The following is a 17,082-nucleotide window of genomic DNA, read 5'->3' as shown; positions in this document are numbered from 1 at the left end:
ATCAATTTGTATGATATTTGAAAATATTCTATTTTCTAACAAAACGTTATAAAAACTATGTCTAACGTGATATTTTTTTGTGTACAAAATAGTCTTTGCAAAGTTTCACGTCATTAAGTTAGCATACAGTAAGTATCCCAGATCGCCCGGATAAATCCGGGTAAAAACCTTAATAAATTGCGTCCAGAGTAATCTGCTACACGATCCCTTTTGGGTATTACTATACATTTTGAAATTTTGGTATCATCAACGAATGAAAGAATGCATGAATTGGTCACGACGCATGGGGTCAATCAGGAAATTCTAGTGCGTCTAGGTTTTGATAAAATTTCACTAGAAAACTAGAAAATTCTATTGCGTGAAGTTGTCTCTCAGTAGTTTTTCATATAAATTATATGGCCTTTGGTGTGAAGTTGGCTTCGTTTTTGACGTCATTCTTCGCACTAGATTTACTAGTTTTTCTAGTATTCACTAGCGTGATTCGCCCCATGTCACGACGAAATGTAGATCGATCACAAACATGATGAACAAAGCTGCGTCAATGGGATAACCCTGACCAGTAGCAGAAGTTATTTCGATTGGGTCAGATTTGGTACGTAGGTTGCTGCATAATTATTGAGAATTGGCAACACTGACGTTGCTAGATGCAAACCATTGTCATATTCGTTAAGTTTGACATTTTGTAGCCTGAGCATCCTCAGAACGTTCTGTCATACGATCGCTATTTGTATTGTTTACAGTAACATCTAAATTGCGTCTCAGAGAAAAAATGAAATTAACTCAACAACAGTGCGTCGATGAAATCCATTCGACCTTTGGCGATGAAGCACCATCCTAGGCCACTGTATATCGCTGGTTCATAGAATTCAATCATGGTCGGCGTTCGCTCAAAGACGAGCCCCATGAAGGTCGTCCAAAATCTGCTGTTGTACCAGAAAACATCGATGCTGTCAGAAAAATGATAATGAAAGATCGTCATGTGACATACCGTGAGATTGAGGCATCATTGGGCATTTCTATGAAAAGCATACACAAGACTTTGCATGAACATTTGGCCGTAAAAAAGTTTGCTCACGTTGGATCCCACATAAATTGACCGATGAGCAAAAAATAGCTCAAGTGAATTGGTGTAAAGAAATGCTCAAGAAATTCAATCGAGGTGCATCAAATTTGGTGTATGACATCGTCACAGGTGACGAATCGTGGATATATGCCTATGAGCCTGAAACAAAACAGTCGACTGTATGGGTCTTTCAAAGTGAAGATAACCCAACGAAAGTTGTTCGAGCAAGAAGCACTGCAAAGCAAATGATCGTCTGTTCTTTCACGATAAATGGACATGTAGCAACCGTTCCACTAGAGGATCGTGCATTTTCTTAATTTTTCTCAATATATAAAGTATCTGATACTAGGGGCAGAGCAGTACTAGAATAATCATTTTTTTTAAAGTAATTCTATGTTGTGAGTAGTAATCCATGTTAATCCATAGTAATACACAGTTACGTAAATTCTAACAGCAGTGCAATGACGTTTCATGTGTACGTTGTGTATGACATTTGCTAGGCATAAAGCGATCGCCGTATATTTCGGATGAGACATTTTATTGTTAAAAAATGGAAAATATCGAATTTAATTTAATAAATATCGAATAAATTGTTTCAATCCGCAATATACGACGATCGCTTTATTCCTAACAAATGTAATACACAACGTACACATGAAACGTCATTGCACGCTGTTATAATTTACACAAGTGTGTATTACTGCGGATTAATTTGGATTACTACTCAAAACATAAAATTAATTTAAACAAAAATTATTATTCTAGTACTGCTCTGCCCCTAGATCTGATATCTTTACTATTTGTCTGCGTCCAGACAAATACGATTCGATCCATGATGTTTAGCTTTTGAATTAGTAATTTTATATTCACAGAATCAAAAACCTTTGCGGTTTCAAAATATATGGTGTCCGTTTGATGTCCCTTTCCCAAGTTGATTATTGTATTCAATGTAAATTCTGCCAAGTTCGTAATCGTTGACCTATTTTTGATGAGCCCAAAAATCTTGTACAACGATTTTTAATCGAAATTAAAAAGTGAATTTAGTTGAAATGGTTTTGTTTTTCTTTGTATTCATTTCTTTTTAAATTCGAATTGCCCGGCCCGGATCGGTTTGAAAGAAAATATGGGATGCTCACTTATAGACCTACTAGCTCACTTTCCAACGATATGCATATGTCCAGGGTGTATCAAGTGGATGTGCCTCAGTGACCGTAAGGACAAAAGTCATAAAGTGACTTTTAGAGGCCGGCCACGGCCATATTAAAAATTGCCGGAACAAAAAAGTGTTAGTTTTTTATGTACTATAATTCCAGAAAGTTTCAGAAAGGTACGCGAAAAAAGTGCACACATAGTCACACATAACAAATGACTTTAGTAGGAAAATCATATGGCATTTTTAAAATACGGAAATTTTCCAAAAGATAAAAAAAATGACTGACTGACTATAAATTAAGTCAATTTTAATCACTTTTATTCGGTTAAAATTACCAATAGATGATTGATATCGAATATAGTCGGCTATGTTTCAGAGTTAACTAAAAGTGATTATAGTCAACATAGTTGACAAAAGTCAATTTCATATACTTATAGTTAACCGTAGTTAACTATGATCACAATCGACATTTCTCAACTTAAGTTACATGAAGACGCATATAGTCTTTTATAGTTAACTTTAGCTGGCTGAAATATCAGCCATTTTTGTCCCAAATTAGTCAATTTATAGTCGGCTATGAAGTCGAAATATTTCCACAAGGGTATCGATTTCGACGTTTAAGGTATCGTTGAAAAGGTATTGATCTCTAGAATCAGGGTTAGTTTCAGGGGTCAACGACCCTTCAAGCGCCATCTATCTGAACTGAATTTTGACCCTTTTCTTGAAATGACCATATTTTGAAGACAGCTGGACCGATTTTCAAACTTTGATATTTTTCTTGATCTATGGCACAAGGACTTTCCAACCATACATCAACCGGGGCCAAAGGCATTCTAGGTCTGGATTTCGTATATTTCGTGTATATAGCGGGTTCGACTTTTCAACACACTAATGTGGTTTCGTCACTCGTGTGAACTACCGTCCACTGTGATACACGATTTGTGAATAACATATCACGTGAATATTATCTACGAATGATTTTCGAACTTTGAAAAACTATGAAAAATAAGACTTATGAAGAATTTGATTAGTAAAAAAAGTTTACAAAAAAATGCGTCCGAAAGAAATTTGAAAAAATTAAATCAATCATATCACATATATCATTCAAAGTAAAAAACGCCTACCAACAAATTATAACTGTTTTTCAATGTAACGATTGAAATTTTTAAATTTAAATCAAAATGGTGCAGAGTTTTCGGCTATCTAGTTTAAAAATCAGAGCGTACTAAAGGGTTAAAGATCACTTTTTCTTATTTAAATACGCACTTCAAATGTACTCACATCGATAAATGGACCTGAGACAAAATATATATATTTAAAAATATATATAGTATATACATGCGCCGAACGTACAAATGTTACGATAGAATTAGAAGAAACATTTCACAAACAATTCGCACATGCGGTGAGATCTCGGCCGGGTGCCGTGAATAATTGAATATTTAATTAAAATGGTAAATATCCTGTTGAGATTCTCTCCATATCTTCATCTCCTCTTTACTTTTTTACCTCTTTTTTCGTTCAATTTTTGCCCATTCATTCATTTGTTCGCTGGATATTCACTTAGAAGAATTCGATGGATTTGGCTTGGACTATATGCTTGATTTGGTTACCAATACATCTGTAAATGTGTTGAATACCGTTTAGTTCTTTGGCTCATCGACTTACTACAGATTTACTTATATTTTATGTATAATGCATTTAGTGCTCAATCAATGGGAGGCAGAATGAGCAAAGAAAAGAAGACACTGAAACGATGATAAACGACGCAGCCAAAATAATTTTACCAAGGGACGAAAAATCAATTGTACATGAACGAAAGAAGAAGTAGGTATAAGTGCCGAGTGATTGCGGCGAATGATTTCCGTAAAATGCCAGTGTAAAACGAATAAAGAAATGTGAACATAAATGAATATTGAAACTGGCGTGATATTAGTTTATCTGGAACGTTTTTTTTCGATTTATTTCGCGTAAGTTTGCTGTTTTCGCATTGATACATTTTCTGTCTTTATATTAACATCGTTTTCAGATATCTTGAATGAATTTGAACAAATACAACCATCTCAGTCCGTTCAAATTTTCTTCGGCACTTACACTTTATTTTTTTCTGTATACGCATTGATTAACGTCATACCATTTTGAACACTGTAAAAGGCACACACATACGTTTTTTTATAACTTATTGAAATACGCATCTTATAATCCAGCAACTATGTTCTTAGTCAATTTATGAAAAACATTGCATTTATATCATCGGTTCACTAAATACCAAAACTTTCCCTCCAAAATTTCAAGCTGCGTTGCGGTGATTTCATATTCTTACTCAGTTATGATGAAAACAGTGTTCACCTCAATTAAATTTAAAAACATTTAAGGAAACTTAAGGATGCCAATGTTTTCAATCCTTTAAAGCTGGTTTTACTAACTTGTTGTTGTCAGTATGAAGTAGTTGCTTTGCTTATATTTCTATAATAATTTTAATATAATGTATGTGACAACAAATGACCATAGATTAGAAATTAGACATTTCTGTTATTTTGGATTAATTTATTGAAGTTTCAAGAACTTGAATTTAGTAACTATGAAAAATGCACATGGCAAAACTCATTCAGGTTAAAATGTCATTTAACCATTTATACTAAATGAATCATATTATGAATTTTGCTTGATAACAAATGACAATTTACTGTGATTATTTTGAGTTTTGCTTTTTATAGGTGAAGAACGAGTGACGAAACCAAAATTTGAAACACAACATTTAAGACATAAATTTTGTAACGAAAATAATTGGTAGAAATTTTTTTTGTGTAATATGGATATATTCAAAATATTGCAGAAAAATCCGCCTTTTTTTACTGTCAATCAAAACTGACGCAATGAAGCAATGTTCCGAATGTACAAATGTGTCCATGGGAATAAAAGTGGAAATACAAAAACGGAATCTGAAGAACTTGTAATATGTAAATATTTATTCTTACGGACACAAATGTACCTACTATTTTCGTCACAAAATATCGTGAATGTGGTATATTTACGTTTGATAGTGAATTTATCCGCCTGGTTTCATCACTCGTTCATCACTTCGACAGAGGTTTTTTATTTGGAATCAATAATTTGGCAAGCGAAATTTTCCAAATTGAAGATTCAAAACATCTACATATTTAAATTTAAATAACTTTAAAATAGAATAAATTTGGGACGGAAAATTTTCAGTGGTGTGTTGAATTTTTTAGCTTCCAATTGAGCTCAGAGTTTTTCTTTGTAAAAATGTCGTTTATGTGTCCGGCCAGACGGTTACTTTTTGATATTTAGCCAATTTGGCCACCCAAGTGGCTAAGTCACTTCAAGACTTTTCCAACGCTATGCATATGTCTTGGGTATGTTAAGTGAAGGCGCCTTTGTGACCGTATTTAAATTAGCCTTTTTTAGCTAATCAATTTGTGAAATGAGGAGAAATTCTTTCGTTTTGCCGTTTATTTAACTTTTCATTTTGCAAATTCTTCAACTTTTAGTTTTTTTTAGTAAAATTTAGGTGTAATGTAATTTTGTCTGTCATGGAATTTTATACTTTCATTTGAAGTGAGAATCTGAAAAATATTATGATTGAATGACAAACTGTGGGCTTCATATTGTTATGAATCATAACTTATGATATGAACGAGATGTTCCCTTAAGCAGTTATAACATAAAAAAATATTTATTAGTTTTGTAATGATTTTTTTTCTAATGAAAAATTATTTTATATGGAACTAAGGAATTTCTTAAAAAAATACACTGTGAAATTCTTATCGTAACTAAATGAAAACAAGCTATTCCGTTTTAAGAGTATTTTGTGTATAATTTCACGGTTACTGGTTCTGTATAATATCAAAAGTGTGCAATTGGTAAGTGGTCGAGTTCGGGTATTTCTGAAAATTAGTATTCTATTTAGTCTCAAACAACAAGTCGAAAAGTTTTATTCAAATTTTCATTAAACACAGACGAGAGAGTACTTTTCTGTTTTTACAACCAAATACCGTTATTTAAAGGCACCACTTGGACAGACAGTGGAATATTTTTCACTTTTAAATTTGTTACACACTCGTTGAGTATTTCGTATCATATAATATGATGTTTTTCTTTATCCAACTATAACTAGAAATATAGCAAGAGATGAAGACATGAAATTTTTTTGACGCCTGCTTCTAAATATTTTCCGTTGTACTTTTAATTTTTCTTGTTCCTGTTTGGATATGTTTTGAAGAATATTCGTGTGTTCGGTGACTCTTTTTTGCCGTTGAGACTTAGATATATGGCAGTGTATATATTATCTATTATACTAAATTTTGTTGATCAATTCGTCGTTGTCATCAGAGGATACTTCATTCTCAATAAAGTCTCATTTTAAAAAGTCAGAGCTTGGTTGATGGCAACAGCTGTATAGCTGTCAATTTCTTACTATTCTTTAAACCGAGTAAGAAAAATGCATTCACTTTGCGTCTGTTGAATTAATTTTAGGTAGTGAAGACCTTACATACATTCAAAAAAGCACTTACAAATAAACACTATCAATTTGTTTGTGCCAAGCAAGAAGATTAAATGTGATTTGGCACTTTCAATCTAGGTGGTATTTTCTTTATGAAGAAATGAGTAATAAAAATTCGTGAACAGAGAATTCGTGTTCTGTTTTTCTTCGAGATTTTGATATTTTATTAAAATGTCACATTATGAAATATCATATTCAAAATAAATCCATATGAATCGTGAAAATGTTAGATTTTCGAAGTTTATTCATTATATTGCGAAGTTTATTCATTTCGAAGTATATAGATAGTCAAATATCCATCCGGGCTGAACATATGACACGTTCATATTATAAATAATAAAATGCGTTTTAGAAAAATAGTCAGAATTGTTAGTTTAAAATATAAGTGATCGATGATGAACTGATTATATTTGTTTGTTTCGAGGAATGGCGTTGTTCATCAACTAAAAATTTGATAACTATTTATGAATTTGTAACTTTTTTATCCATGTGAATGCGAGTCTCTTAAGTGAGAGAAGATCTAATGCTTTGATCCATTTTGGTGGTCATTTTTGTGTCTTCTATTTGATAAAATTCCAATTATGATTACAGAATCCACATTTCACATGAATTGGTGGATGAATTACGTTGGTTGGGAGGAACAGACGATTGTAAATCAGAGGTTTCGTCAGACACAATTGGTTCAAGTATGTGGACGGTAATTCAGCGTGATATTCGAAACTATCACTTTACATATCTATTGAAAATATCGAGAGGAGAGTATGTTTTTATTCAGACATTACTCAGCCATAAGCGCTGAATAACATACTCTCTTCTCGATATATTCGATAGATATAGAGATCGTCGTCACGCACCACAACTAAAAAAAATGTTATTTTTGCAGTTTTCAACACATTCGAATCCATACAGAGGCCTTGTACGTGATTCTATCGAGATTAAAATTGCTGCTTCAATAGCGCGCTAACATATCCGTTTACCAGCAAATATGGGACAACAAATTCCAAAAAATCACGAATAAAGATTTCGGTATAAATAAAATCCTAAGTTGAAAAAGATTTGACGTGAAGAAAATTCTTAAACTTGTGCACTTCAAAAATGACTTCGATTGACAAACTCAGTATCTGTGTCGATAATGTAAAAAAGTCAAAAGTACCACCAAAAAATTGAAATATGTAGTTGGATGTGATCCGGGCATTCGAACGCAGAATGCTTTAGTACTTTTGGACAATAAAGAACATATAGATTTGATTTTTCACCGAACCTAACGAATCCAAAGTATTATTATGCTGATCTAAAACGAGTTGCAGCTACCTTGGGTGGAATGTCACAAATCCGGCCATATGCTTACAATGGATATGTGAAGATGAATTTACTACGCAGAAATCAGAAAATTTTAAAACAAAATATCCTCATGTTCTTCAACTTATTAAGAATTTTTTTTACTAGCAACATATTGTTATTAAGCAAAATTTGTTAATTAAATGTGGTTCATTATAAAGTCCAAAGAAGGAAAACTTGCTTAGAAAACCCAGAATGGATGTGTAAAATGTGAAATTTGTAAAAATGTTGGAAAAGTTGACTTGCGAGACTCATATCAAACAAACTATTCATAAGACTTTCATCAAAATTTGCCAAATGGCATCACTTATCATTTCCTTTTGAACGGTGTACATCTGTTTTTACAGATTAATATTGTTAACAGTATTTCCACAGTGTTTGGACAAAACAAAGAAAAGTAGTGGAAGAAAAATTTAAAACGTTTGAAAACCAAAAATATGTTTACTTCATTTGGAAACTAGTTTATTTTCTTAAAAACGCAATCCCAAGTTTCACATAAAGTCATAACAGTGTTATTCAATGTGAACAAAAATAAAATAATAATTTTTTGTAGAAAATGGAAAATTAATATGAAAGTGCTTTGGAAATGAAAATAAAAATGACACAAAATGCATATAAACAGAAAATATATATCAATTTCGACAGTAAAACGAAATTACGTAATTATCAGAATTGTTTGCGCAAGAAATAAATGCAAACCACATTATTTTCAACACTATGTATGTTGAGAAAAAAAAGAAATAAAGATTGATTTGATGACAAGCTGCATAACGACAGTTATTATTTCAATTTAATATATTATTATTGATATGTTACGCACTATCAACTTCTAATTCAAGCATTTTCATTTCAAAGCAATTTTCCATGTTTCACTTCAAACTTCAACGACCCTGTCAAATTTTAGACTTTGTCTGTCAGCGCATCAACACTTCAAAACTTCACAGTTCACCGCCACACATATTGTGAAGAATTTCATTTGATAGACATACGCAATCGTTTCGCTGCATATGCGCACGCTTTGTTCAAATAAAAAAACAGTCGAAAGATGCGTTGAACATAAGACTAGATCGCATTCAAGTAATAGCTGCTATTCATATTTCAAAATATGTTTGTTTCAAAACAAAAATAAGAAAATTTTATTAAATTCCAAAACGTGTTTTTAACGAAATTATTTCATCCAATTATTCCACACAAAAACTAAAATGAAAAATAAACAAAAAAATCAGGTTCTTGAATAAAAATGTTCATGAAAAAGTCACGGAAATTGAAAGGAGAAAGGGAAGTATGCGACTAATGCACAACTAACACGATATTATTCAATTAATTAAAAATTATTCATTGCGATAAAACTATCAAATTGTTTTCGGAAAAAGATTCTTAAAATTATTCTGAGTTATTCCAAGATTCCTGAATGTTTTTCAATTTACATTATTGTAACATATAATGTAAACCACAACAAAAAGATCGCATGCTAATATATTTTTTCATATTTTTCCCGCGAATAAAAATTCACGTATTTATTTTCAACAGAATTATAACAAAAAAATGAAAATGAATCATACAGTGCCGTCAGAAAGTTTGAGACCAAGAGCAAAATCAATACTAAAGAAACATGGTCCAAACGGTCGAATTGCGGTAAGAAAACCATTGCTTCGTAAAGGAAACAAGCAGAAACGATTGAATTTCGCTCGAAAATACAAGAATTGGACAGTCGAACAGTAGAAATCGGTCCTTTGGACCGACGAATCAAAATTCGAGATTTTTGGTGGAAATCGCAAACAGTATGTACGTCGTAGAGAAGGCGAACGATTCGATCCCAAGTGTGTTGTATCAACAGTGAAACATGGCGGTAGTTCGGTGATGGTCTGGGGTGGATTCAGCTACGATAGCGTTGGTGAAAATCGACGGAATAATGAAGAAAGAGCAATACCATAATATACTGCAGCGAAGCGCTATTCCCTCAGGTATCGGTTTAATTGGCTACGGGTTCATTTTTCAGCAGGATAGTGACCCGAAACACACTTCTAAACTTTGTCTCAACTATTGGGACTACAACTTAATAACGGGAATTTTTTGATGAAATATGAAGGTTTATTTAAAGGAAAATGTAAAATATATTTTATTCAAAGTACTGTCCATCGTTAGCCACTACTTTTTCCCATATTTCTGGTAGCATACGGATTCCGCGTCGAAAGAACTCCTCGTCTTTTGAGGCTATCCATCTATCGACCCAATTTTTGACTTCTTCGAAAGAACGGAAGTGCTGCTCAGCCAGGCCATGTGTCATCGATCGAAATAGGTGGTAGTCGGAAGGGGCATTATCATGATCTAAAATCACTTTGTAGTATCGCTGCTCATATTCCGGCCGTTTATCTCGCAATGCTCGGCTCAAACGCATTAATTGTAGTCGATATCGATCGCCCGTAATGGTTTCACCAGGTTTTAGCAGTTCATAATATATTACATCCCAAAGATCCCACCAAATACAGAGCATTACCTTGAAACCATGAATGTCTTGCTTTGATGTCGATGGTGCTGTTTCGCCGCGATTTACCTATGCTTATATGTATCCACTTTTCATCGCCAGTCACAATACGATGCAAAAACCCTTCCTTTTCTGTCTTTGGAGCAGCGAACGCACGTGAAAAATCGTCTTTCAACGTCTCTCGGCTTCAATTCGTGTGGCACCCAATTTCCTTGCTTTTGGATGAATCCCAATGATTTCAGATGCTTGGAAATTGCTACCTGTGTCACTCCTAATGATCTTGCAAGTTCTTCTTGCGTTTGAGATGGATCTTCATCGAGTAATGTCTCCAATTCTTCATCTTCAAACTTTTTCGGCTGACCTGGGAGTTCTTTGTCACTAATATCAAAATCATTACTTTTGAAGCGTTGAAACCATTCGTAACACCGTGTTTTCAATAGAGCATTTTCGCCATAGGTTTCCACAAGCAAATGATGACTGCAAGCAGTAGTTTTCTTTGCGAAAATATAGCCGAGTAAAACTTTTCGCAAATGCTGCTTTTTTCACCAGTTTGCAAAATTTTCCATAGTTGAAAAAAAAATCGTCTTCTCAAGATAAAATATTTGTTTTTACTGTTTTGACAGCTGTTGAATGACACTTTCAAATGACATATATTGCATTGATATACTACGACACAATTACAAGTGGTGAAAACTAGCGTCAAATTCCCGTTATTAAGTTTAAGTCCCAATATTTGGAATCCAAAGAATATGAAGGCGTGTTGCAAATCATGGATCGGCCACCCTAATCTCCAGAGCTGGACAGAGGGGTTCGAAAAATGCGACCAACGAGTCAAACACACCTCTGGCAGGGTCTAGAAAAGGCGTGGAATGAAATTGAAGTCAAAAATTGCAAAAACTTGTCGAACAGATGCCCAGAATCTGCAAAGCGCTTAAAAAATCACGCGGTGGTCATTTTGACGAAAAGCGGCTTATTTGATTTTTTTTCAGTGATCCACAAAATTATCGGAAAAATTTCATAATATATTATTATTTTGAGTATTTCATGTATTTTTTCCTGAAAATCAGTTTAAAATCAAAATAAATTCAATTCGAATGGAAATAATAGCATTTTTTTTTTGAAGAAATGAAAATTTTGCTCTTGGTCTCAAACTTTCTGATGGCACTGTATATCAACAGAAAATGAAATGTATACTGATTGAGTTTAATAAAATGCAGAACAACAATGTTCTTCTTTATGTGAAAGAACTATGCGAATAGACACAGTACAAAAAACGAAAAATGTACCCACCACAGTTATGGCTTTTCAAACATTTTTGGTCAATATTTTCAGTTCTGTATGAAAATTTTCAGCAAGCAAAAAGATATAAGTTGGTCGGCATGGGTACACGACGAAACCCCAATTTTTAATTTTATTTGAATAGCCATACAAAAAATCTCAATTTTTATATGGTTGAGTTACATTTCAATGAAATCTCATTTTCAGACAATTACGTATTTATCTAAATACATTTTTAAAATATCAAGAGACAAAACCAGGTTACCAGACAGTACTATAATGCATTGATTTTTTTTAATATACCGTTATTCATATTTCAATTTGCGAAAATTGTCAATAAACTATTGATAATAAATATTTGACTTAATGCAGTATAATAATTTATATTTAAAATATGGTCACATACCTTTTCTGGTCTCTTTTTAGTGTTGGGAGATATAATTTTGCTCGCTTCTTCTTCGGATGCTATTCTATTAAATTTTTTCGTCGCTTCCTTTACACTTATTTGTTTGTCAATTGTGCGTTCTGCATGATCAATTTTAAACGGCTTTGTAATATTTTCTTTGTCATCATTACCAACATCGCATAGATTGATAGCAGTGCATACTGATTTTTCAGTTTTATGATCCAAATTGTCCTGCTTAGAACAGCGTGCAACTTCTTTTGTAGGTTTAATTTTAGGTGGTAATTTTGGCGCCATATCTATTTGCTCTGGATCTACATTGTTTCGTTGGGAACCGATGGTATAAAGTTCAGATTTAAATTCATTCACACATTCGCCATACTTTTCTTGATTTTGATATGCATAGAGCAATACTTTTGGTGGTGGTTTGTACGGTGGGGGCTCTTTATATGGCGAAGGGTCTTGTGGTTTACTTTGGTATTCATTTGAGAATCGTCCGCTGGCACACAGATCGTGTTCAGATATACCAGAGCGTGAACCAGGACTTTGTAATAGTTCTGGATGGCCCAATAAATTCAAATCATCGTTGAGCTCATTTTCAATCGGACATTCATTATAATAACGTTTACGTAGAATCAAATATTTTTCATTGTTTTCATTTTTGATTGTTGATAAAATATTAACGTAAGTTTTAAATCGTTTTCTTGCTTCACCTAATGTTCGATATAAACATAAAAATAGAAAGTTACTTAGAAAACTTTCAACACTATAATATGTAATAAATAATTAGTAAATCGCAAATTAAATTGAATTTCTGACACCTTATTGTCACTTTAATGTATATATCTTACGATACAATTTTTTCGCTAAACTCATGTTAGCATCATCAGTCGCTTAATACATTTCTGCTGATGGCTAACATGAGTTTAGCGAAACAATTGTATCGAAAGATATATACATTAAAGTAACAATAAGGTGTTCAAAAAATCAATTCAATTTGCGTTTTACTAATTATTTATTAATTATTATGTCACTTTGCGCTCCAAACTATCAGCAACTATAATATGTATTGAAAGGCAATTTAAAAATAATGACATTATAACTCGAATTCTACGAAAAATAAAATAGCAATCATGATTTTTTCGGAATTTAAAATCAACAGGTTAGTTTGACGTTCAACACGGATTCATTAAAACTTTGAAAAGTCAAATTTTAAATAAATATTTAATCAGAAATGAATTTCATTATCTTTTGTATACTCGAAATAATGTAAATATAAAATAAAAATAACCTAACATACAACGTTTAACTTCTTTTTAAGCATGTATTGTAAATCTTCTATTTACCTTTAGTATCGGGTTGAGTAAGAAACTTTTTGAAATATTTAACTAATTCATGATTCGTAACTTTTCCACCATTTATTAACATGAAATTTCGAATTTCAGCTAAAGATAATTCACTTGGTACAGACATTCTTGCGCACACTTCTTAGACTTTTTAACACACAATTACTATGACATTTACTGTCAACCATTCTCGATCAACGAACTTCGGTGGTGTTATGGACTGAGCTTTGATTGTATCACTGATATGTTTTAGTACTGCATGTTTTTAGTACTGCAATAGTACATTAATGGCGTATTTATATTTTAAAAAAATGTTATTGGATGAGAATTGTATATGCAACTTAAAAAATACTGTTTATATTCTCAGTTTTTCTTTCCACATTCTAAATTGTTACCATGTATATAATATGACAGCACTGAAAGAAAGCCGTAAACGTTAATATGTTTGCAACATGTAGTTTGAACTCATTCAAATTTTCATCAATTAATATATATGCGCTTTCACATATCCCCATTTTTATATATGAAAAAACTGGTTCATCAGTTTATGCGTTTGTAAAATATTTGCAAGAAGCCAGTTGATTATCATTAATAGTTCAATTCTATTATAGTGGATGGATGGATTAAATGTAATTCTTCGCTAAGCGAATTATTAAATTTTAACAAGTACAGAAATTAATGTAAGTTGAATCTACCGAGGTCAATTTATCGAAACCAACATTTGAAGCACAACATTTCTGATATCAATTTTGTGACGAAAATAGTTGGCAGATATCTTTTCTGTGTAATAATAACTTAATATATATTTCGACGATTCCATATCAAATCGATCAAAATCTGGAAGCATGGTAAAATTTTGTGCTCAAATTTTGTATATATGTTGACCCTCATGAGAAACTATCAATAAGATTTGGGATTTGGGACCCAACTTTTCACAAAGTTGTAAAAAATCAAGGAATCAATTTTCAAAAAAATGATCAAAAATCGAAAAAATTGCATTTTTCCATTCAATATCATTTTTAAACTTTTATTTAAATACCCGGACATATGTATATCGTTGGAAAGATAATCGATAGGGCTATCCGAGGGTGCCCCCCTCTGGTCTCCCCTGCCCCCCTGGAGTGGTAAAAGTCATTGGCCGCTCTATCCATAACCGATGTGAAATCTCTTGTGAAGTCTGGAAGAAATTTTCGAAAAATTGGTCAAAACCCCTCCCCCCATAGCAATTTTTACTTTGACCCGATTTTTTGACCCAATTTTGGGGGCAAGGGGAACCTACGAGGGGCACCGACGGATAGCCCCCTCAATTACCTTTCCAACGATATACATATGTCCGGGTGTTTGAATTAAAGTTTAAAAATGTGCCGACTGCCAAAAAATGATTTTTTCGATTAATTTTTTTTCGACATAAGAGCTATTTTTATTATAAATGGGAAATTGGCTGTCGAAAAAAAACTAAGATATTAACCGGCGAATAGATGGAACAAAGAATAATTGAATTTCATTGACGTTTTCTTTTTTAAGTCATCATTCCTCCAATTTTGAAAGAAAAAACTTATTTTATTTCAAAAGTGAAAAATTCGTGTTCATCGTTTTTTCTCTTCTTCATTGCAGCAAAATCAACGTCATTTATAAAACAAAACAAACTCAGCCATAGACTAATGGTTAGAGTGCCAGGTTTGTGAGCATGAGGACACGACTTCGATCCTCGGTCAAATTTCGTCCGGTATTTTTCCACCGTGATTCGCTCAGGGATTATCAGTGGTTTAATGGAGAGAAATTTGGGTCGGGTCTCGGACTTGTGGAGTGCTTCGGAGGGCACTTAAAGCCGTCGGTCCCGTGTGTTCGCACAACGAATAATGGGTTCAGCATAGACACACGTAAAATGGAGTGCCTTTACGTTAGGTTGGTGTCTTGGATATGTCAAATATCCAATACGTCAACCGTAAAAAGGTAGTGCTGAACTACTGGTGAATATACCGGTAAATCAGTGGTGGTAGCATTCCTACATTGAATAGAGGAACCCAGCGCCATCTGGAGTATGGTAGAGTTATGAGTGTTCTCAACAACTGCAGTGAGTTGGGTCTTAAGTGAAGCAATGTTCTAGGCCCTGCCGAACAGCTATGGTCACAGAAGGGCCCTGCCGAACAGCTATGGTCACAGAAGGGCGACTGTGCCGAACAGATGGAACCCCGGCAGTCTAGTAGCATCATAACTCAAATTTTACTGAAAAGTAGACCTAGTATGCTCCCCGTACAAATCCAATAATCCAAAACAAAACAAAAGTGTTAGTGTCTATTCATGGGGCGGACATGAATGAGAAGAAATTTTCTCTCTCATGGGCGCAGCCATATTGAAAATTTTGTATGCGCTTATATGTAAAATTGGTGGCGCCACTGGTATATTTGATGGAAAAAGAAGAACATGTTTGAGTCTCACTCGTTTATATGTAAATTACATAGGCATTTCCAGGCCATGTGTCTATTCAATTCATGTGAGCAAATTTGATAAAGACACAACAGTTGATGACGTAGTTGCAAGAATTGTGGAAAAGGCGAATGTAGTTTCGGATTTGTTTAGTGTGGAGTAGCTGTCAATAAATCGATACAAAGGAAAAAACAAGAAGTTCAGTGCATTCAAAATCATCACGTTGAATGAATCATCAAAGATGAAGTGTGGCAGCTAGTGTATATCGCAAAGCAATTTGTGGATAGAAAAGATGGTGTCAAAAAGCAAAACCAGTAACACATCCACAAAAAACAAACAACAAAGAAAGTGCAACAAACAATAAACATCGTGGAAAAATCACAAAACGAATCACAGTCAAACCAATTTCAACGGAACAATATTAACTTTGGCATGGTTAAGAAAGAAGGATCAATGCATCGACAACAGTATCAGTATCAGCAACTGCATATGAACCATCATGCTCAACTGAATCATCACAATTTTCAACTAAATTGCAGATGTTACACTTGTTTCATAAAATTTTCAAAACAGAATACACAATCAACTAATAATAGACACCATCCACAGTTCAGCGATCCATTCATGAACGGTCAAAACCATTTCAATTACCAATAATATTAACTCAAAACGTCAATGGATTACGTTCAAGATTGCCGGAATTTGCTGCAGAAATTTTGGCCTTGAATTCCGGTATTTATATGCTTTGTGAGACTCGATTAAATGCACACAAAAATTCAACAGATATTTTTCCACCAAATTTCAACGTTTATCGATGCGACAGAACAACTATTACTGAAGCCAAAAAACCACAAAGAGATTCAATGGTGGTGGTGTATTGATTGCAGTTGATAAGGCGATAAATTCAGAAGTATGGATCAAAATGGGTGCAGAACAAGTATGGGTCAAAATCATGTGCAATGGAAAGAACATTATTTTGGTTGAAGTGTACATACTACCAGATTCAATATATGAAGTATATGTCGACAATATGACTGCAATCAGAGAAATTGAAGCCAGACGAT

The 17,082-nt window shown here is 33.3% G+C and overlaps 1 protein-coding gene across 1 annotated transcript in view; it reads right to left on the bottom strand.

Moving 5' to 3' along the window:
- The window catches only part of LOC116347836, a 102,071-nt gene extending 88,330 nt beyond the window's left edge, over nt 1–13,741 (bottom strand). The window contains exons 1-2 of the mRNA XM_031778575.1: nt 13,592–13,741; nt 12,249–12,958 (exon numbers count right to left, since the gene is read on the bottom strand). Coding sequence (XP_031634435.1) covers nt 12,249–12,958; nt 13,592–13,718 — 837 coding nt within the window. The 5' untranslated portion in view covers nt 13,719–13,741. The remainder of the gene's footprint in view (nt 1–12,248; nt 12,959–13,591) is intronic.
- Between the last annotated feature and the right edge of the window lie 3,341 nt (nt 13,742–17,082).

Source organism: Contarinia nasturtii, unplaced genomic scaffold (genome assembly GCF_009176525.2).
Source record: "Contarinia nasturtii isolate CC-2019 unplaced genomic scaffold, AAFC_CNas_1.1 Cnas_scaffold_2166, whole genome shotgun sequence".
NCBI classification, from domain to species: domain Eukaryota; kingdom Metazoa; phylum Arthropoda; class Insecta; order Diptera; family Cecidomyiidae; genus Contarinia; species Contarinia nasturtii.
Note: the sequence above shows the minus strand (reverse complement) of the source record. Positions and strands in the feature narration are given on the sequence as shown.